Source organism: Cyprinus carpio, chromosome B22 (genome assembly GCF_018340385.1).
Source record: "Cyprinus carpio isolate SPL01 chromosome B22, ASM1834038v1, whole genome shotgun sequence".
NCBI lineage: Eukaryota > Metazoa > Chordata > Actinopteri > Cypriniformes > Cyprinidae > Cyprinus > Cyprinus carpio.
This window is the reverse complement of record NC_056618.1, coordinates 30,668,771-30,691,924: the sequence shown is the minus strand read 5'-3', so window position 1 is coordinate 30,691,924 and position 23,154 is coordinate 30,668,771. Positions and strand designations below refer to the sequence as shown.

General features: G+C 34.3%; 2 protein-coding genes across 6 annotated transcripts in view; both read left to right on the top strand.

Moving 5' to 3' along the window:
* Positions 1-9,934, top strand: part of LOC109068097 (V-set domain containing T-cell activation inhibitor 1-like) — a 50,504-nt gene extending 40,570 nt beyond the window's left edge. For 3 of the 5 annotated variants that reach the window (XR_006157819.1, XR_006157817.1, XR_006157818.1), the window contains exons 2-8: positions 3,123-3,163; positions 3,278-3,598; positions 3,726-7,627; positions 7,710-8,042; positions 8,215-8,292; positions 8,486-8,580; positions 9,414-9,934. Coding sequence is in view for 2 of the 5 variants with exons in the window: in XM_042748821.1 (XP_042604755.1) it covers positions 3,123-3,163; positions 3,278-3,598; positions 3,726-3,880 (517 nt within the window). In the remaining 3 variants the exon portion in view is untranslated. Of the gene's footprint in view, positions 1-3,122; positions 3,164-3,277; positions 3,599-3,725; positions 7,628-7,709; positions 8,043-8,214; positions 8,293-8,485; positions 8,581-9,413 lie in introns of those variants that run through there. The other 2 variants (XM_042748821.1, XM_019084957.2) reach the window with 1 other exon arrangement.
* An 8,683-nt stretch (positions 9,935-18,617) lies between these two features.
* Positions 18,618-21,839, top strand: lsm3 (LSM3 homolog, U6 small nuclear RNA and mRNA degradation associated). Its single transcript, XM_042749590.1, has 4 exons — positions 18,618-18,777; positions 18,973-19,083; positions 20,740-20,835; positions 21,534-21,839. The coding sequence occupies exons 1-4, from the start codon at positions 18,757-18,759 to the stop codon at positions 21,612-21,614; spliced, it is 309 nt and encodes a 102-aa protein (XP_042605524.1). The 5' UTR covers positions 18,618-18,756; the 3' UTR covers positions 21,615-21,839.
* Positions 21,840-23,154: the final 1,315 nt, after the last annotated feature.

Genomic DNA, 23,154 nt, shown 5'->3' with positions numbered 1-23,154 from the left:
TATTCACGGAAAGGAGGAGGCGGGAACTGGCAAAATTTTAAACATAATTTAATAAACAAATAAACACAAAACAAAAGTAAAAGCGACAGCCCCTCTCATAATGAAAAAACAACATAAATAGTCCAGGCCTGGTCCTCTCTCATCCTTCATTATCGTCACTCCTCCTTTTATCCTTCCGTTCACTCCACCCGCAAAATTTTTGAAACCAATCACCAACCATCAAGCTCACAACTAATTCGCAAAAGTTTTGAAATCGATCATTTACCAGTGAGTGCCGATCAGACTGCTAAACATATGAATATGCACTACTTTAATGACAAGATAAGCTGATGTAGTTGTTGTGGAAAAAACTAATAAAGAATAGCATTGACAGCAATTGTTGTCCTCTTTGCTATGTTTAAAGTTTTTGGTCCATCTGGAGTTAGTTCACCCCCCAGCTGATGTGTGCTTAATGCATATAAATAATTCTGCACAGTATGAGGATGCTGCATTTGTGTGTGTGTGTGTGCGTGTAATTAATTGAACAACTTAGCTTTCATTTGGTTTTCATTTTTAACTAGGCCTATTCATTCTGTGTTGTAATTCTCAACTTTTAGTGTTATAAATATGTGGTGTGTTGCAGCTTTGAGGCAAAACCAGCATGTCTAGTCATGATGAAAATGAATTTCTATATTTTTTTTTTTTATTGAATGTGTGTGTACAGTTTCTTGTGGGGTGACATCTAAATTAATCAATATAATCAACCTATACATAAGGTTATAAAATTAAATTTAGGGTTAGATCATGTAGCTCCCATAACAATTTCAGGCTATCACTTCTTAATTGTGAACTATGGATTCTACAATGTGTTCTTTCTTTCCCCTCATCATGCTCATTTTGGTCACTTGAGGCCACCCTCTTTTGATGCAGTGCCCCAATCTTGCCCCCCATTTAAAATGCTGTAGACACGTCCCTGCCTCCCGAGTCTTCGGGTCTGAGTCTTTTGTTCTTTTGTCACATGACCACTTCCCGGATCAGTATCATGTAATATTGTATTAGGCTATATTTAGGAATTATCAAAGTGATTTTCCTCATTACACAGATAAAGTTTAAAGCATTAGCCTACTCTTCATTACCACATTCAATGTTATGGAAAAAAACCATCATGACAGAAATTCACAAATTTATTAATTGTAAGAAATAAAGCTACAATTTAGGACCAGAAACTCATCGCATAACTGTAATAGTAAAATAAACTAACTTGTTTGTAAGGAGGCTTGGGAATTATGAAATAATTTCTGTATCTACCGTGGCTGTCACAATTTCACATCATGAATGACTCAGACCTGAAGACTCGAGAGATGAACTAATAATTTATAATTAATTTACAGTACAATAATAACCTATCAATATTAGTTCATATTCAAGAAAGATTAATTGTAGTCTCGCACGCTCAAAAAAAAAAAAACACAAATATAAGCACCTTTTCTGCAAAAAAAAAAAAAAAAAAAAAAAAAAAATATATATATATATAGTGCTGGTGCAGTGTGAAATGGCCTTCAGATGTCCTGCTATTGAAAAAAAAAATTGCTATTGAATTGCAAAATATCAGTAATGAAGAACAGGGATAAAATAAAGAGCTGAAATCAAATTTATTTTGTATAATGATAACTTTTAAGGCATTTTAACATTGAAATTAGCCAGTTAGGTAACTTCAGAACATTAAATAAGTGTTTCAACTGTACCTTACATGGGTACAAATAGAACAACAACAACAAAAAACTATTTATGAATTAATTTAGTAGGCAAATAAAAGAAATACCACTTGAAAAAAACTTTTAATGAATAGTTTATGTGTTGTAATCTAAAAGTAAAATTTGTTCCAACTGTACTCTCTCTACCCAAATGATACAATGTATGTGCAGACTGCAAGCCACAGGCTACAGTATTATTACATGGAGTGCATTGTGCATTATTTGAGTATTAGTGTACTGTCCCCTGTCCATTCTGAAGAGAGCAAGGATGGACCAGTTTAAAAAATTTTTTTGAAAGGTACACAAAGTTACATTTCAAGGCAAACCCATTTAAGTAACAAGGCATTTATTTATTTATTTATTTATTTTCCCCCAATTTCCAATCTCACCAAATCATTTATTCATGACCTACATTAGTCTGTAATTTTTCCAAATGTTTCACATCAGTACAAGCGAGTCACTGGACTAGAAATATTCTAATGAATAACTGGCTGTAGGCCTACTATTTTAAATTAAAAAGGCAAAAGTAAACAATATGTGAAATTTATGAAATAGTATAATATGTTTTAATTGGAAACATTTAAATGCATATTATGTAATCAGTGGGAGAAAACATCAGTGATTAGTGGGGTAGTAATTAAGGGGGAGATCTATCAATATATATATATATTTTTATTCATGTCACACCGAGAGAGATTAATTGGGAATTGTTCCAGATATCTTACTGTTACTGACTCTTTGAATTCTGTACAGAAACCTGAGAATTGCACAGCACATAATCTTTAAACCTAGTGAAGTCAGTATGTACAAAAATTGGTCCCAAATGATTAATGCAATTTTAATGAAAAACCTTTTGAGTGACATGGTTTGAACATCCTCCAATGTCGTAGGTAGGTGCCGCCGACATCTATCATGGCCTACTAATAATCCCCATGCACTTGATTGGTTCTATGACTCTCTCTCCTCTCCACCTGTAGCTGGTGTGTGGTGAGCACACTGGTGCCGTTGTCCTGTGGCTGCCGTCGCACCATTTAGGTGGATGCTGCACACTGGTGGTGTTTGAGGAGAGATGCCCCCACATGATTGCAAAGGGCTTAGGGTGTACAGCAGTACACAATAAAGTGCTATATAAATCCATCATTCATTCAAAAATGCATCTTTCATTCATAATGTGTCTTTTCTGGATTTGTTTTGGTTGATAATCTGTCTCTATCCGTTAAAATAAAATGACAGACACTTCATTTCTTTGAAGGTGGGCAAATTTACAAAATAAATGTTGTCTTTATTAATATTCTTATTTCATGGATTTAGACGAGAAGCATAGTTGTTGCAAGTAGCCTGTGTTTATCAAATAGCAGTATTAACTTTGCTTATGCTCATTTTGTGCAGATACGGGGTCATTTATTTACTTCTACATCTGACAGGCAAAGGTTAGTATTCACAGACCTTAGAAATATGTATCTGTTGATGTATTTTATGTCTGGTTCAGTTTTTGTTTTGTTGCTGTTCGCTTCCTGTATTTAAGCTGTTACTCTTTTCCCCAGTGTCTTTGCAGGACTCTGCAAATGAATTTAATCGTGTTGTTGGAGAATCCGTCACCTTGCCGTGCATATATAAACAGCAAAGTACCGATGTTTATTGGCGGCACAATGTAAGCAGGAAAGTGTTAAGTATTATAAGTGGCAAGCCCTCACCAGAAAGCCAGGATGAAATATTCAGGAATCGAACAAAAAGTTTTCCTTCAAAGTATCCTGAGGGAAATTACTCAATTGAGCTGAAAGATCTGGAGTTGTCTCATGCAGGAATCTACACTTGTTTCTTAGAAAAGTCAGATGAGAAAAGGAAAATACAGCTTTTTGTCAGAGGTACATGCAATGCTTGTTTGATATAATTTTAAAGTATACACCACAGTAATAAGAGGATTTTCTATCTATACAACACTGATATATTTACAGAATTGTTTCTCTCTACATTATACCTGTTTTCTTACAGAGAAGCCTGAAAAACCAACAGAAAAGCCTGAAAAACCAACAGAAAAGCCCATAAAACCAACTCCAAACCAGGGAAACTCAAGCATGGAAACACAGTCACTGAAGATTATGCCCTTCCTAATTGCTGTACTGGGACTCACTCTGCACCTTATCTGAGTTTTGCTTCCAGTGCCTGTTACATTTGGTTGCATTTAGTGACAATGACTAACTGGGTTTGCTGTTGACACTTGATGCCAAAGGTTTTATTCTCAATCTGTAAGTTTGGACAACTGGATCGCTCACATGCTGTGTGTATGCTATCACTCTGGACTGTGCTGTTGAGTTTAGTTCCGTTGATATGTTTTGTCTGTATTATTAGGGGTCAAGCACCGCAGCTATTTTATTCATTAGTGGGTCATTCCGTGTCAAATCAACCAAATATTTCTTTCTTTTTTTTTTAATTCCCTGGTTCAAATTTTTTATTTTGCTAATACATATAGCCTATATTTTGAAGAAAGACATACAGTGATGAATGCCAAACTATTATTTGTCATGGATGAATATTTATGAATAATCCACTATTTTGTAGAGGGGGTCAAAATTACAATTTTCCTTATTTGGGGGTATTGATTGTACCTGTCTGAGTTCCATAAATATTATTTTCCTAAGTTCCTGCATTCCTATAACTCAAGAAGTATTAAACACATCACAATATGATATAAAATTCTAGTTTTCAATAAACCTTTCTTTTAAAATCTTCATTTTCAAGGCCGTACATCATTCAGTCCCAAAGATATGGGGATCTTAATTCATTTTCAGATTCTTGAGTATTACTTGGTTAAATACCAAATGTTGGTCACTTTGTATACAGCTGATAATATATTTAAAGCAGAATTTCTGAAGAAAATGTAATGTTTAAACTAGGAATGCATCTTGTTTCCCTCTGTCAAAACAATTGTATAGAACCTGGAGTGCTAAAATGCATCCTATAGGCATGCGAACTTTGGATAAATAATATTTATGGCATATTTGTTCAATGCGGTTGTTTTGACAGGAGTAAACGAGATACATCTCTAGTTTCAACGTTATTTGTTCTTTAGACAATCCTCTTTAAAAGAAAAGAATATCGTATTTTTGCAAAGTGACCCACATTTGGTTTTTGACCACTGAAAATGTGTACATTTTAACAATTTACTCTTGGAGCCATATTAAAATTCCAATATCTCTGGAACTGAAGAATACAGGGCCTTAAAAATGAAGATGCCAAAAGTAAAGTTTGTTAAGACCCAATATATAAAAGGGCATTAAGATATCTTTTATACACGCATGCAAACTTGGTAGAACACACTTGAATAGTGTTGTTTCCACATTTTTTAATGGTCACCATTGGCACAAAATACAACAAAGATTGCTAAAGTCAACAAATTTTACTAACAGACTACCACTATCTGTGTAAAAATAACATTATGATGCTGCCATTTTTCTGAAGTAATTTTTACCTCCCTGTGATTTGGCTCTTAATCTCAGGGGAAAATTGCCATTTTGACCCTACTAATAGATTAGTCAGTAAATGTTCATCCATGACATTTAATAATTTAGCTTTCATCACTATGCATATCTGTCTTTCTTCAGAAAAAAATATTAGCAAAATTAAAAATTTGAGCCATGGACCTCTGGTTGAGTTGACACAGAAGGACCCAAGTGTTCTTATTATTCTGAACGTTACCTAGGGATGGGGATCACTTTTTCATTTTCAAAACCAATATCAGTTTTGAGTATCTACCAATGCTTTTGATGTTGTTGACACATGTTCACGGTAGTCATGTACTCATGTTCCCTGAGAAATGCTGAGTATAGTATAGTATTTATTGCATAAACTACTTCAGCCAATTGCTTCTAGGTTAACAAAACAAAAGCACTGAAATAGAAACCTGAGTGGTCAATTTTTAATTGCATTTTAATAAAATGGCTACAACTCTTAAACAAAATGAGATATTTTTACTAAATTGAAATCCCCTCCACGACTGTGTCATATCAGTTTCTTCACGTCAATTTTCATCAGTGTTTTTGCCGTTATTGTACAGTACGTGGCTCTTTAACCACTACTTCCAACTTTTTATATTGTATTTGCTATTACATTTGGTTTGCTGGTTTTGTCTCTGTATCAAGTGCAGTGTTAGATTTACAGTTACAATATGACATAGTTACAATATAGGAACATAAGCCATTTATCGCAGATATAGATAAAATGTCAGAGCAGTTTTTGAAACATTACAGCAAAAAAAAAATATATAATTGCCACACACAGACTGCAAACACAAAAAGCTTTCAGACACAATGCTGAATTCAGTTGTCTTTCACAGCTTTTTGCATTTCTGGGGTCATATAAACACAACTTTACAGCTACTCAACTTTTTTAAAACACAGATTTAAAAACACAGGTCATGCAGTGTTTTGTTTACATTTGATTTAATGTCTGTAGTATTTTGTACCTGAATGCTACTGTCAAATATCTATATTATGATACACAACTGTAATAAAATTACTCTTATCTTGAAGAATCATGAAGTAATGCATATCATGAAGTAATTTGGTCAAATTGCCAGTTGTATTATTGAACACACAAGTCATTTTATCTGTGTTTATTTTATCTTCAAAGAGCATGAATTTTTATGTAACAATCTGCTAAACCATTAAAAATAAAGAGATGTATTTAGAAAAAAATCTGTGGTGTTCTCAATTCAGATCTGCACAAACTGATAGATATTTTTGACATTAAATGAAAAGTTGTAATTGCTACATCCATTTGGAGGGGTTTCTCACTGGTTGGAGAACATTTGACTGGCAGCTGTATAAAGCCAACAAATATGAATTTCAGTCACAGAAACCTTGTTTGATTTGTGGAGTTGCCGTTCCACTACTTGCATTATTGTCAACATACAATTATTTCACATTCAGAATGGCATTCCATCTGAAATTTTATTCATTGAGAAACATACAGTATACTGCAAAAAGTGTGTGTTAAAGAATGAAATCATGTTGTTGAAGGAGACAGGAGTTTTATTGGATTTATAGTTGACAAGAAAAGTTGTTTTAGAGGTTGAGCATGAAAGATTGCAAAAACTACAACATTATTTTTCTTTTTAATAATGTGTGCCTTATGTATATTATAAGTAACAGTATGTGTAAGGTACATGATTTTATAGACAGTTTAGACATGTTCTTTGGTAGCACCTGCTGGTGGGACCCCAAACTGCAAATGCACAGATTTTCTCACAACCCCTGATTTGAACATGTGGTCAGTGATATTGGGATTCTGGCTAAAGTATATACAAAACTGCAAATTTCTATCAAACCACTCAAATATTTTTTCCGTTCCAAAATAAGCTGGTGTTTTATTAAAACGTATGCAAAACAGTATACTGTAGGCTCTTATGCCATCCTTTGTGTGGCTGTTTGTCTTGTAGTTTAAATGTATTGTTCTAGATCAGTGAATTTGTAGCTTCCCAAGTGTTTTGAGAAAAACCCAAATAGTATAGCTATGGATTCATGTATAATAACCCTTTATTTTCGTTCAAAAATTTTCTGCTTATTTTTACTGTTGTTCAGTCTTTGGTTGTCTTGTTCAAAAAATGTCAGTGCATAGTTGTACAAGGGGTATTTTGATAATTTTTTAGATATATCTTTAATGTGCATCTGGCTCCAGCCTGCCCCCATATGATGTCAATTTAACTGGAAAAAGCAACGAATAAATAAAAGTGCTGTGTGAGCATGTGTTCATCTCTGACTTCCCCTCTGGTCTGTGTGGTCGAGTATCTGAAGCTCAGTAGTGTTTCCGCTCGCAGTATACGGGATGTTTGAATGATCACAGTACTGAAGGTATTCATCTGGATCAGACAATGAAGATCATACAGCTTCACATCTGTGAGTCTGTCACATTAGATATGATTAAGCTGGGTTATTTATTAAGATTAGTATAGTAAATATTTTTTTCTTTTTCTCATAGATCTGTTGATGTGGTCTCAAGCTGCAGAGAGTCTAACAAACACAGCAGTAACTTTAGGAGCTGATGTGATTATAAGCTGTGATCTTGATATAGAGGAGATTTACTGGTACAGACAGAAATCACCAGATCCTCCAGTGTTGATATTACGCACTTATGACAGCACATATGAAGGAGCTGAATATGAAAACAGGATCTTAAAACTCAAATACTCGGTGAAAACTAACAGTCGACTGTTCATCAGAAATATCAGCACTGATGAATTAGGAGTTTATTATTGTGTCAAAACTAGTGAACCACAAAAATTCAGCAACGGCACCAAAATCTACATCAACGGTGAGTTATTTTCTCATTTCAGATATTTTATACCCCTAAGATGGATTTGTGGTATAAATATATTGTGTTAAACATAATTTAAATAAAGAACATTTATAACTAATAATTTGTCAGTTAAATTGTTTTGTTAAAGACTGAAATTGAATAAAGAATAGTTTAATTCATAATTTAGAATCACATGAGACTGAATGGAGCAGCCTAACCATTACATCTCTCCTGCTGAATGTGCTTCTGATCATCGCATTAATAGGTTTGTACATTTTTAAATCTATGTTTAGGTGAAGGTCTTTTTGAACTTACTATAGAACACTGAACAAACTCTAGATCTATACAAATATCCTAACAATATCCTTCCTTAGTTTTAATTTTTTAGTTGCTTATTAATCTGTCACAAGTTGCTATGATGCTTCATTTCAGTAATGCTTCATTTACTGTCATTTCAGGTTTGGGAAAGTATTACCTTCAGGCAAGAAGATTTAAAAATAGTTCAGAGATCCCTCAAAGTACCACATCAGCACAATACTCAAATGATATACAGGTAAGACTAACTGTTTAATGAAAATAACATATTTGCACATAGCATGTTGTCTTATGATGTTCTCTGCAATACTGAGTGGTCAGTTGTGACATTCTGTCATCAAACAATTGTAAGCCGGTAATAACCACTAAAATGTATATTTGACTGTTGTACATTGCACTAGTCAGGGTTATTATAGAAAACTAAAACAAAAAAAAAAAAATGTTCATTGAAATAAAATTAATATTAACTGAAATTTTACAAAAAAATCTGTAATTAAAGATATAAATATTTATATTTATCTTTTAATTTAACTTAATGTAATAAAATAACTAAAACTAAAATAAAAATGAATAAAATCTATATGGACACACACACACACACACACACACACACACACACACACATATATATATATATATATATATATATATATATATATATATATATATATATATATATATATATATTTATAAATGACAAACACAACAAAATTACAAAACATTAACTAAAATGAAAATGAAAATACAAAAATAAAAACTAATTCAAACAATTTATATAAGCTGCAATAGTATATTAACGATTCTAAAATAACCCTGGCTCTAGTTTCATGTTTCTCATGAAACTCTTTGTCAGATAATCATAGTTTTGTTGAATCAATTTTTTAATGTCCATTTATTGATTTATTTGGTAAGATGTTCTGTGATTATTGCAAAATAAACCCATTTAGGACGATACAAGACCCCTCTGCTTCATGTCCGGTTCAGATCACCCTGTGAGACTTTATTTTCTGGTCATAACTGGCTGACTGTACATTATTCCTTACATTCATTGCTAATATCTTAATCTTTCAGTATGCTGCAGTTGATTTGTCCATGCACCCCAGTGAAAACAGGCCTTGCCAGGAGCAGAGCATCTATTCTCTTCTACAGCCAGTAAAAAGTGCAAGGTGATAGACGTTATAAAAATATGTAAGTTTGTTTAACACTTCTGTACTTCCATCTGTGGGATTTCATAGTATGACCTGTTATTCTAAAATGGTTTAAATAGTAAAAAAATAAGTGAATGTGTCTAAACGTTTGACTGCTGTTGTTATTTAATATTTAAAATCAAGTTGCAGAGCATTGAACAGAAAGATGAATTGAGATCAGATTTGAAACAAAGTTGAACTAAATCGGTTGACAAGATTACTGGACTTAAAATCTTCTTATACAAATATTCAGTGCAGGGGAACCTTGCGCTTGGATGAATGCAGACGGTTCATAGTAACAGTCAATTCTGAGGTGATTTGTCACATTACTTAAACTTGTAAAGTTCCACATGAAAAATATAATTAAAATAAAATGAACGTAGTGAACACTGGGGCTATTTGGCACAGTTTTTAAACAAGCTTTTTTTCTCAAAAATTCTAATATACTGAAGTTGAGCTGTGCTCTCAAGAGTATTTTGTATGTTCTTGTATTTTATGCTGTTTTTTTTTTTTTTTATGTGAATTGTTTTTTTTTTTTTTTTTAGCGTGTATATGTTTGCTGCTATGTGAATTGTTATGAGCAAATAAGCACTTTGGTAGATGTTATGCTCTTGTCTGTTATGAAATGCTCCTGTTTTGAATGGAGATCTTGCTTTTACAGCTCTTGCTTCAAACTAGCAGTGAGTTGCATGTAAACCACAGGGTAATGAGGTTTCTTGAAGCTGAAGCAGCTTCTCAACCAGTTTCATGAAACATCATGCAATGAATAATCCTTAATCTTGAACAGTACAACACATCCGCGGGCAGTTATGAAGATAAAATTCCTTCCTTGCATTGTTTTCACATTTCAGCTGATTTCATTAAGATTTTCTGCTTTCAGCTAATGTTTTGATTTTCATAAAGATTTCACATACAGCTGGAAATCACAGGAAAAACTTTTAATGTACATACTAAAGAGATTTTTTGACTCTCTTATTACTAGTTTTTCATATTTTTTTGTATGTGTTAAAAAGTCTAACTTCTGCACAGCTCTTCTTTGTGGTTAACATACAGCGTGGGTTTTTTGCAAATGAACTCTTTCACAGTTTGGTCACTTGACTGACATCTCTCTCAACGTGTGTATTTCTAGTCATAGACCATGAAGGCAAAGCTGCAAGGCATAGACATGCAGTCTTTTTTAAAGGTCCTAGATTACATGCAATTTAAAAAACGTTTTGTCTACTAAAAATTTTTTGTAAAAATGTTTTGCCAGCTAAACAATTGGCTTGTTGTTATCCAACAGTACAATCAATTGAACACATCTATCCCTCATAGCTTCGTTTTTATACCTGTCAAATATTAAATATGCTCTGTACTTTATGTGGCTGCGCTCACCCCTGTGGGGTAGGTTTTTGTTTTTGTCTTGTGTTTGGACTTCAATAAAGCTTATCTAACCCTGCATTTGAGTCTTTGCCTCTGCCCGCAACAACACCTGACACCGGACATCATAAACACCTGCATGCATCAAGTGGTTTAAACTAACCAAACATTACAGGAAACAATTTAGACAAATGTATTTGAGATACACCTGAGTTTCACACTTTCTGTTCTGTTCTATTCTAAAAATCTCATCAAACCAAACAAATATTTCAGGAGGAAACAAAAAACTGCTAGCATGTCCCGTTAGCTCCTGCTGGTATATGTTGTAACTACATCATTAGACTCCAAAGAGAAAGAAAAAATAATGAATAAAACTACACAAAGTAAAAGAAATATGTTCCAGACTCATTTAAATACACTTTGAGGAAAAATGGTGTGTGTCAACCACAATTTGTTTTGTATTACTACCAAGAACGTAATTAAAGATTCGCCTACAGTTGAATATCAAATTAGTGTTATCTTGGGTCATATTGCTGTGTGTACAGGTATGAAATATGACATTAATACTTTTAATTTCTGAAGGTTATACATATGTCAATGGTTGGGTTTTGAACAAAAACAGACATGTGGTTGGAGCAAACCTCCCTTAACTTCCTCTTGTGGGAATCACCCTTTTAGCTTGAAAGTTCTGGGGTAAAGTTTCATCTCTAAAGTTGCGTGAAAGAAACAAGACTTAATAGTGCTGAAGTGTTGTATGAAGTGAAAAATTTTATTCAATGTGCTTTGTAAATGAATACATTTACGATATTTTATGGCAGTATTATAATTGCTTTGTGTTTGTGTGTGTGTGTGTGTTGTATTTCATCATATGTGGAGCAGCAGAGACTGTTACAGGTTATAGCTAACAGATTTGGGTCAAATGTGATGATAAACTTTAGTTTTAATGTAATGGTTAATTGGTAATTATTGAAACCAGCACATTCTCATCTACAGATCCTTTACTACAATAATGGATTTAGACATGAATATTCAGTTCAAGATAAACGTGATCTAATCCCTCAGTGGTTGCACAGTGCTGAATAAAAGATCCAGAATCATTCAGTGGTGACGTTCATTGAGACGAATCACACACATTGTCAGACTTTTAACCTCATCTGTTCTGTTGAATGGTCTTCTGATCATAGTGTGGTACTTAATAGAACTGCAGTTGTTGCTCCTTCAAATGTAAAGACTTAAAACTGAATTCAAAGAAGTATCTAAAAAGTATATTCTTGGAAGCAAGATAACCAAAGACAGCTTGAAACCTTTTCAAAATACAAATCTACAGCAGCCTCAAGTTATGGATCGTGAACACCTTCAAGACTAAAGCCTATAGTGCAGGTGAAAAATAAATAAATAAATAAATAAATAAAGAAAAAAAAATATGTTAACGCATCAATATAACAATTTGCCAATACAAACTGTCTCTTACTTCTACAGAACACAAAAGACGATTTTTGAAGATTGTTTCAACTACTTTTGTCCATATAATGAAAGACAATTCATTGTCTAAAACATCATTGGAACCCATTAAAGGGATAACTCACCCCAAAATGAAAATTCTCTCATTAAATTTCAATCCAAACCCGTAAAAGCTTTGTTCATCTTCGGAACACAATTTAAGATATTTTGGATGAAAACCTGGAGGCTTGTGACTGTCCCATAGACTGCCAAGTAAAAAACAGTGTCAAGGTCCAGAAAAGGTATGAAAGACATCATCAGAATAGTCCATCTGCCATCAGTGGTTCAACCGTAACATACTTTTGTACACGAAGAAAACAAAAATAACAACTTTATTCAACAATTTGTCTCCTCTGTGTCTCTCCATATCACTGTAGCACTATTTTGGAGAATAAACACTGAACGCAAGCCGCGTACACTCTTCTGTGTCAGCCGCGACACAAGAACATTTTCTACGTGTATTTATGCTTTGATTTGAAAGAAAACAGTGCATCCGTGTAGCGTGGGGGTAAGTGATTAATGACAAAATCATCATTCTATGTCAGTTTACTCCACTAAGCAATAATGGAAAAAAAAAAAAAAGTAAATTAAATATAAATTTAAATACATTTTTCATATAGTCTATTATTATTAACCAGTTGCAACACCACGACTGGACCCAAAGTGCTGTACAGAGAAACATTATTTATAAAGCACTTTCAACACCACGACTGGAACCAAAATGCTGTACAGAGAAAGATAAAATAAAAATAAAAATAATAATATAAAAACAAATGAAACATAATAATGGTAAAATAAAAGGATAATTAGAAATAAGTAAATAATAGTAACACCAAATATCATGCACAGCTAAAAAACATTGTCAAAAGCTAGAGAAAACAAATGAGTTTTAAGCGAAACAGCACATCCCTGTAGCGCGGCTGACACAGAAGAGCGTACACAGTTTGAGTTCAGCAGATGTTCTACAAAATGGTGCTCCTGTAGCTCAAGTGGTAGAGCATTGCCTTACGAAGCGCAAGGTTGGGGGTTCGATTCCCCGGGAACACATGATAGGTAAAAATTGATAGCCTGAATGCACTAAAATAATTTAAAACTATTGTATACTTATAAACTAAAAAAACTAAATTTTTAATTTTTAATTTAAATTTAAAATGGCACTACGGTGATGTGGAGAGACACAAAGGAGACAAATTGTTAAATAAAAAAGTCGTTATTTTTGTTTTCTTTGCGTACAAAAAGTATTCTCGTCATTTCATAATATTCAGATTGAACCACTGATGGCAGTTGGAGTATTCTGATGATGTCTTTCATACTTTTCTGGACCTTGACAGTGTATTCTACTTGACAGTCTATGGGACAGTCACAAGCCTCCCGGTTTTCATCTAAAATATTTTAAATTGTGTTCCAAAGACGAACAAAGCTTTTACGGGTTTGGAACGACATGGGGGTAAGTGATTAATGACAAAATTTTCATTTTGGGTTGGAGTATCCCTTTAAAGGAAAACACTACATTTTTCCATATTCCACTATGCTCTTCCCTCAGTTTAGACAAGTTGATACATACCTCTCCCATCTCAGTACGTGCACTTAATCGTTGTAGCGCGTGGCACCACTATGCTAGCATTTAGTTTAGCACCATTCATTCCTTAGGATCCAAACAGGGATGAATTTAGAAGCCACCAAACACTTCCATGTTTTCCCTATTTAAAGACGGTTACATGAGTAGTAACACAAGTAAGTATAGTGACACAAAATAAAACGTGGCGATTTTCTAAGCGAATAAAAAATTAGAATTATTATGTATGGCGGAAGAGCACTTCGCAGCACTTCAGTGCAGTAATATTATCACTCCTGAAAACTAATTCAGTAATAATCAATGAGCACCACTGGTCTACTCCTATTTTTAAGATGAAACAAAAGAGACCACTTTGCAAGAAAGAAGGGTTAATAACAGCCAACTAAGCAGTCAGTCACTTCAACCAAGAAATCTGAGCAGAAAAATACACACATATTAAGAACTTGTGATTATAAAAGCAATGAAGTGTTAAAAAAAATTCTTAACTGTGACTGGTTATACTGATCTTATCACGACTCTTCGACTGTGTTAAGTATTTTTGTTTCATGATCACAGATAGCATTCATAGTGCGTGGTGTTTGGTCTTAGCATAGTGTCTGCAAGTCTCAGGCTGCTATTTTGAAACACTCTTTTAATACTTTCTTGACCATGTGTGGGACATAACATCATTTCTATACTGCAACATGACCACATTCATTCAACATGAAAAGAGGTCCTGATACTAATAAAAGAATTCACACCAGTTTCCATTTTCACTAAACAATTTCTTTGCCACTCTTTTAAAGAAAATGTTGAATTCTCTATCAAATACGTCCACATTTCCACAGAAAATGAAAGGGGAATGCTTTGAGTAAATTATGGAAATTAAATGACTGATTTTTAGTAATAAGGTGCAATTAAAATTTGAGAGCTGCAAACCTTTTATTTTCTTTTTTTCTTCTTCACAATTTGGTCTCTAGTTATGCTACATCTGCACAGCTTTGCTCACCTGTGGCTAACACTTCTTTAGACAAGTTTACCTCACGATGCATAGGCTATGTAAAGATTTTACAGATGCTCTGGTAAAATGTTCCACTGGTCTTGCACGTACAAGAAGTGAACCACAAAGTCTCACCTCTTGAAAGAGAGGGGGAGTGAACCAATCATTTTTTCTATTTGTTTTCTTAATCACAAAAGGAAGAATACATGTTAAATTGTTCAAATTATTTTGGGCATTGAGAGAAAGAAGCTTAATGTGTAGGCCTATTAGTTAGTCCAGTTTACATATAAGCCTATGCAATAATAGGCTTATAATTAATAATAGGCTTATTATTAATTATTAAAATAATAGCCTATTATTAATTAATTATAATAGGCTTACAGCTCAGTCAGAGCCAACCTGAGGAAGGGTATCTGCCAGGCCAAACTCGCACATAAACAGAGGAATGAAGAACACTTCAATTCTTCAGACCCCCGGCGTATGTGGGCAGGCATACAATCAATAACAGATTACAAACCACCTAACACTGTGCCCCCCCTCCAGCTCTGCCTCCCTCCCCGACGAGCTCAATCACTTTTATGCTCGTTTTGATCAAAATAATAAGGAGATCTCACTCAAAGCTGTGCATCAACCCAGTGAACTGCCTCTCACACTCTCCACCTCAGATGTTTACTCCACTCTGTGTAAGGTGAATGCACGGAAGGCAGCTGGACCTGACGGAATACCTGGTCGTGTGCTTAAAGCCTGTGCGGAGCAGCTGGCTGAGGTCTTCACGGACATTTTCAATCTGTCCCTGGCCCAAACAACTGTCCCCACTATCTTCAAAACCTCCACCATCGTACCAGTACTGAAGCACTCCTCTGCCTCGGCCCCTAGCAACTTCCGTCCTGTTGCACTCACCCCCATCATTGCCAAGTGCTTTGAAAGGCTGATTGCATCCCACTTAAAATCCTGTCTCCCTGCTACACTAGACCCATTTCAATTTGCCTATCACCGCAATAGGTCAACAGAGGACGCCATCTCAACGGCACTTCACTCTGCCCTCACCCACCTGGACAGTCAAAACACACATGTGAGAATGCTGTTCATTGATTTCAGTTCTGCATTTAATACTGTAATCCCTCCCAAGCTGATCTCCAAGCTCAGCCAGCTTGGAATCAGCACATCCATCTGCAACTGGATTCTTGACTTTTTGACTAACAGACCTCAGTCTGTTAAATTAGATAACCTCTCCTCCTCCATCATCACCCTGAACACCGGCGTGCCGCAGGGCTGTGTACTGAGCCCTCTCCTGTACTCCCTATTCACCCATGACTGCGTTCCTGTTTATGGCTCCAACACCATAATCAAATTTGCAGATGACACCATGGTGATAGGTCTGATCAAAGATGATGATGAGTCAGCCTACAGGGATGGGGTGCAGCACCTGGCTGTGTGGTGTGCCACCAACAATCTAGAACTAAACACCCAGAAGACAAAGGAGATCATTGTGGACTTCAGGGGGACTAGGAGTCATGCACACACACCCATCTACATCAACGGAGCTGTAGTGGAGCGTGTGTCAAGTTTCAAGTTCCTTGGCATCCACATCTCTGATGATCTCACCTGGTCCCTAAACACCTCCACCCTGGTCAGAAAGGCACAGCAGCGCCTTTACTTCTTACGGAGCCTTAAGAAAGTTCACCTGAATCCCAGGATCCTGGTGGAATTCTACCGCTGTACCATTGAGAGCATACTCACAAACTGCATCTCAGTATGGTACAGCAATTGCTCCGCATCTGACCGCAAAGATCAGAAAACTGCTCAACGGATCACCAGCACCCAGTTAACTTCCATTGAGAACATCTATCACAAGCGCTGTCTGGGCAGGGCAAGAAAACATCATCAAGGATGCCTCTCACCCTAACCATGGACTTTTCACCCTCCTTCCATCCGGCAGGCGTTACAGGAGCCTACGCTCTCGTACTAGTAGGCTCAGGAAGAGCTTCTTCCCTGAGGCCGTGACACTTCTGAACGCCACACCACCAATCTAACCGGCACCTACTTTATTACTGCACTGGTCAAAGCACTTTACATACATGTATTTGCACTACTCATATTTTGCACAGATTGCACACTGTTCTAGTTATGCACTGTAAACTAAGTTGTTACTGTACAAAGCACAGTAAATTATTCTATAAAAATATAATTGCACTACTGTTATTTTACATAGAATTCATTTTAACAATACATTTGCACACTCATCCAACTTTATTTATTACCACTGTTCTCACATTGCTGCTGTTCATAATGTGTATATATGTAAATCATAGCTTCACTTACTAATCAACATACAATCCTACACTGCATTCCTATTTATATTCTGTATATACTCTGCTCAATACTGTATATAGCAACCCCACTGTACATTCTGTAAATCATAGCTTCACTTACTCTGCACTTTTATGTATATAAAACACGATATTCTTGCACTTCTCTCAAAAAACTAACATCACAAACCACGACAATAAAGTTGAATCTAATCTAATCTAATCTAATCTAATCTCAAAAAACTTAGACTTCAAACCACCATCGAAGTGACCTATGAAAGGTATAATCTAATCTAATGTCACAGGACCCCAAATTGATCAAACAGCATTAGGAGTGCTAATAATAAAGACATATAGCCAACAAACTAACTGGCCGCTAAATAGCATAAATTAGGCTACAGGGGTACGGGACATTCTAGTCTGAATAATACATTAGCCTACGTTTTCCTGCATATATATCCAGCAGTATATATCCCACATTATCAAGTTAAAATTGGTAAAAGGGTATCTAATCAAGCAGGGGTTTACACAACAGAGATGGCAGCAATATTGTTAGCTACCAGGTGGATGGAGGATTCTCGACCAGTGAATGTGGTGATATGCTCAGATTCTTTCTCAGTATTATCGTTATCGTCTGATTAGTGGGAGATCCTCAAGACAATCCTCAATACAATTCTGTATGCAGTTATTTTAAGTATGTACAGGGTAAATACATTAGGAAGCAAGATATGTTTCCTGTGGGTTCCAGCACATGTGGATCATCTAGCAAAGGAGGCGCTGAAATTATCTTCTATAGAACTGAATATTCCACTTTGTAAAGAAGAAGTTAAGGCTGTATATAATTAGAACAGCTGTAAAAAGCGATTGGCAAGTACAATGGAATGAGGAGGAAAAGAGGAAGAAATATCAGTTTCAAAATAAAATTGGTGGTGAAAGAGGAAGTCGTAGCAGTAGAAGAGAAAACACAATTATTACCAGACTTCGACTTGGGAATAGAGCTCTTAATTATTAACTGTATAGAATGAACAAACATGAGTCTGGGAATTGCAGTCTATGTGGATTAGAAGAAACTGTAGCGCATGTATTCATTTATTGCACAGCTTATCAAAATGAAATGATAATCCTGGTGGAAGAGTTAAAAGAAAAGGATATAGGAAATATAACACTTAAAAAACAAAGGCAATTTATCTATTTATTTATATATATTTTTTTAATTTTTTTTATTTCTTCTTTTTTTGTCAGATTAGTCTTCTTGTTCCATCAATGACTCACACTCCAGCTCAGTGGGTGGCGAGAATGCACCTTTTTGTTTGTTTGCCAGCCTCCATAAAAAGCTAGAAGAAAAAGAAGAACTAGAAGCATTCAAAAATGCTTCTCAGTTGCGGATTCAGCCGTCACGCGCCCTCTGGAGGGACTCTTTGGTCTAACTAACAGGAAACAGTTACATTTCCCGCCCAACGTTTTGTGGGAGACAAACGAAAAGCATTTTGGGTAACTTTGAAAGATGGCGGACGACGCCGAGCAGGTATGCTATGCTGTTTTGGTATATATACGTACGTGTCACGTTATATCTTTATAAGTTTGATATTCGCGGAGCTGCTGATTTTACCGGATGTTTTCATGTTGAACACACGAGTATTTGGAGGCAGTGTATAGCCAGCAGGTCTTAGAAGGTTGTTCACGTTTTCTTCGGTTTATATGACTGTAATGTGATTTGCAGCAACAAACCAGCAACACTGTAGAAGAGCCTCTGGATCTGATCCGGCTGAGTCTGGATGAGAGGATCTATGTGAAGATGAGGAACGACAGAGAGCTGCGCGGCAGACTGCACGTGAGAAACACACACTCTCCTCCACCGCATCCAGCCAGCCATCCATCCATCCATCCATTCATTCATTCATTCATTCATTCATCCTTCCATTCATTCATCCATCCATTCATCCACACTACATAATATAATATAAAATAATGCCATAATTCACAACATTCGTTTTCAATATACATCTACAGTCCAGAACAACACACTGCGAAACGAACTGAAACTAATGCTAATAACGTGCCAATATTTAATATAATAGATAATAATGGCTTAAGGTTTCATGGCATAACGATTATTTTAGCATAATTGATATACAAAAGTCGTTTTTAAGAATATTAATCGTTTTTTTCCCTGTTTTTATATTTTGTTGTCTCTTTTGAGGTGTGTTTATTAGCTATACGTTTCAGTTGTTGTATTGTTGTTTATTTTTATGCATTTGTGCCCTTTTAAAAATATCTAGAATTAATTATTAAATGATTATTAATGAATAGTACTGCAGTTTTAGTTGTATTTATTTTAGTACAACAAGTTAAACTTAATCTCTCTATATACAGTATACAGTACAGGTCAAAAGTTTGGAAACATTACTATTTTTAATGTTTTTGAAAGAAGTCTCTTCTGCTCATCAAGCCTGCATTTATTTGATCAAAAATACAGAAAAAAAATGTAATATTGTTAAATAATTATTACAACTTAAAATAATTGTTTTTAAATGTATTATACTTTAAATTATCATTTATTTCTGTGATGCAAAGCTGAATTTTTAGGATCATTATCACATGATCCTTTAGAAATCATTCTAATATGATGATTCATTATCAAAGTTGGAAACAGTTCTGCTGCTTAATATTTTTTCAGAACATGTGATACTTTTTTAGGATACTTTGATGAATAATAAAAAAAAAAAAAAAAAAAAGAAGCTATGTTTTTAAAATATAAATATTTTGTAATAACAATATACACTACGGGTCAGTAATTTGGGGTCAGTAATTTTTTTTCTTTTTTTTTTAATAAAATCAATACTTTTATTCAGCAAGGATGTGTTAAATTGATAAAAAGTGATAGTAAAGAAAATATATTATTAGAATATATATTATTAGAATTTTTTTATTTTTATTTTGAATAAATGCAGTTCTTTTTAACCTTTTATTCATCAAATATATTATACAGCAGAACTGTTTCCAACACTCATAATAAATCAGAATATTAGAATGATTTCTAAATGATCATGTGATAGACTGGATGTCACATGTGACACTGAAGACTGGAGTAATGATGCTGAAAATTCAGCTTTGCATAACAGGAATAAATATTTTTTTTTAAAGTATATTCAAATAGAAAACTATTATTTTAAGTTGTAATTATATTTCACAATATTACTGTTTTTTTCTATATTTTTGATCAAATAAATGCAGGCTTCATGAGCAGAAGAAACTTCTTTCAAAAACATTAAAAATAGTAATGTTTCCAAACTTTTGACCTGTACTGTATGTAATTTCAGTGTAGGTTTATTTTAGTTTTTTTTTTTTAATTGTTTTAGTCAGCAGGATGTACACAACAAACTACCAATCTTTTATTCTAAGTTATATAGATACTTTAGCATTATTAATTAGAATCAAACTTCTTACACACACACTTTATACATGTATTTCTTTATTTCCTCATTAGGCCTATGACCAGCACTTAAACATGATCCTCGGGGATGTCGAAGAGACCGTGACGACTGTGGAAATCGACGAGGAGACGTACGAGGAGATTTATAAGGTGACTGCTGCTGCATTCCACAGTTTTCTTCTGTTTCCGCTCTTCTGAGTCATACATTTTAATGTCAGTGATAAATCCTAAGAATCTATTCATAATTTTTTTAAAAAAACCTATTTAGACAAAAAAAAATAAACCAATCAAACACAAAAAAATAAAAAAACAAAAAAAAATAAAAATCTAAAAATCTATAAGAATAAATAGTAATCTAATTGTAGGATTGGGGTAATCTTAATCTTTAAAGGTGCTGTATGTAAGATTTTTACTGTACTAAAGCATAAAAACACTATAATATGTTTGCAGATATTTAAGAAACATGCAAAGTTAACATACTTGTTTATCTGAAAAACAAAGCTTTGTTGCAATGCAATGTTTTGGTTTGTGAAACCCGCCCACTGCCCCGGGTTGCCAGTTGGTGGAAAACACAGCGTTTTTTTATTTAATTCATCATCAAGTGCGATTGTTCCTGTTTGTGTCGTCAATCTGTCAACCTGCGTGTGCATCAAGTCTGAGGATGAGAGCCCCCTCTCCTCTTTGATTTTAGACTGCAATACCTAGTTCAACCACTCGGTGTCAATCCTACATACAGCACCTTTAATATTCAAAAGAAAAATGTTTGCAAAGTTTTTTTTTTTTTAAGTTATATTTTATTTTAAGCCATCAAGTGTTGTGTTCAAATGCGTGTCACGTTTGTTTTGCAGTCGACGAAGCGGAACATCCCCATGCTGTTTGTTCGAGGGGATGGAGTTGTGTTAGTGGCTCCTCCGCTGCGGGTCGGATAACTTCCTTGAGTTGTACACGGCGTACCTACACAATTATGCTTTTGACTCTAAATTCTTCAAGTGGGTGGACTTATAAGTGGACCATGTTTTTTGTTTTTGGAACCACGGAGCTGTAAATCTGTTTATTTTGCAAGTTGATTGTTTTACGTTTTGGAAACCTGCAATTCATTGGCACTCCATTTGCGCAGTGTGTTTTTGACTGTCATTAAAATTCCTGAAGTTCAATCTTTTTCAAATGGCTGCTGGTTTCACTAATATAATAAAACCTTTGATTTGTCATGCAGAAACTTTCCTACAAAACATCTCCTTATATTATTTACAATAACTGCATCATTAACTCAACATTGAGACATTAACAGATTATTATTATTATTATTATTTTTTTTTTGTATGAACGATATTCTGATATTATCATAGGAGTGATTATATTTTGTAAAATGCATGCATTTTTTTATAGTATGTAAATATAGATTTTCTAATAATTAAGATTTTAAAATGTTCTTAAAATCTCCTCTTACCAAGGTTGCATTTATTTGATCAAAAATACAATAAGACCAGTAATATTGTGAAATATTATTAGTCGTTACATCCTTCTAATATGCTGATTTGGTCCTTAATCATTTATTAAATAATTAATAAGTTGTTATTAGTGCTCAAATATGTATATGGTTCTTACTATTATGAATTCTAAACATAGTTTTTGCTGCATATATAGATTTTTATTATTATTTCAGGATTCTAAGATGAATAGAAAATTCAGCAAAAAGTAATTATCTGAAATAGAAATCTTTAGCATTATAAATATTTTTACCATCACTTTTGATCAGTTTAATGCATCCTTGCTGAACGAAGTATTAATCTAAACTTTTGAATGGTAGCGTATCATATCAACAAAATATTAAACAGCACAACTCTTTTCAACACTGATAATAATATGTTTCTTGAGCCGCAAATATTAGATATGATTAGCGAATATTAGCATTTTACAATGATTTCTGAAGGATCATGTGACACTGACTGGAGTGATGACGCTTTCCTATCATAGGAATAGGTATATTAAAATACATTACAATAGAAAACAGTTATTTAGATGATAATAATACTGTGTTGCTTCTTGATACTATATTGCATGAGACCCATATAATGTAATGAGATCTCTTGGGATCTATACGGTCTCAGTGACGTCACGGAGACCGGTGTTCTAGCGATTCACGCAACTTTTCGTTTTCGTAAGGGACACACTATTTATAATCTGATAAACACACATTAACCAAAATAGCCCCACACTGAAATAGTCCAGTTTCTGAATTCTATATTAGAACTATTTAGAGCCGTGCCGTGGTTGATTCGAACACTTAAGGATGATGTAATAAATCATACTTGAACTTTAGTTACTAATAAACTGATCCCTGAAGAATCTTGCAGCATCTGTGTGCAGTTTGTTTTTGATTATCAACTGTAGCCAGTAGAGGGCAGTATATGAGTGGTTTATATTTGAAGAGCATACTAAAGGTACATAAAGAGTCTGTGGCTGATCCTG

What these genes read in the sequence shown, in the direction of transcription:
- lsm3 (XM_042749590.1), top strand. Translation starts at nt 18,757, where the DNA reads ATGGCGGACGACGCCGAGCAG. An exon ending in TGGCGGACGACGCCGAGCAG is followed by an intron (nt 18,778 to 18,972) that starts GTATGCTATGCT and finishes TGTGATTTGCAG; the next exon opens with CAACAAACCAGCAACACTGT. An exon ending in CGTACGAGGAGATTTATAAG is followed by an intron (nt 20,836 to 21,533) that starts GTGACTGCTGCT and finishes TTTGTTTTGCAG; the next exon opens with TCGACGAAGCGGAACATCCC.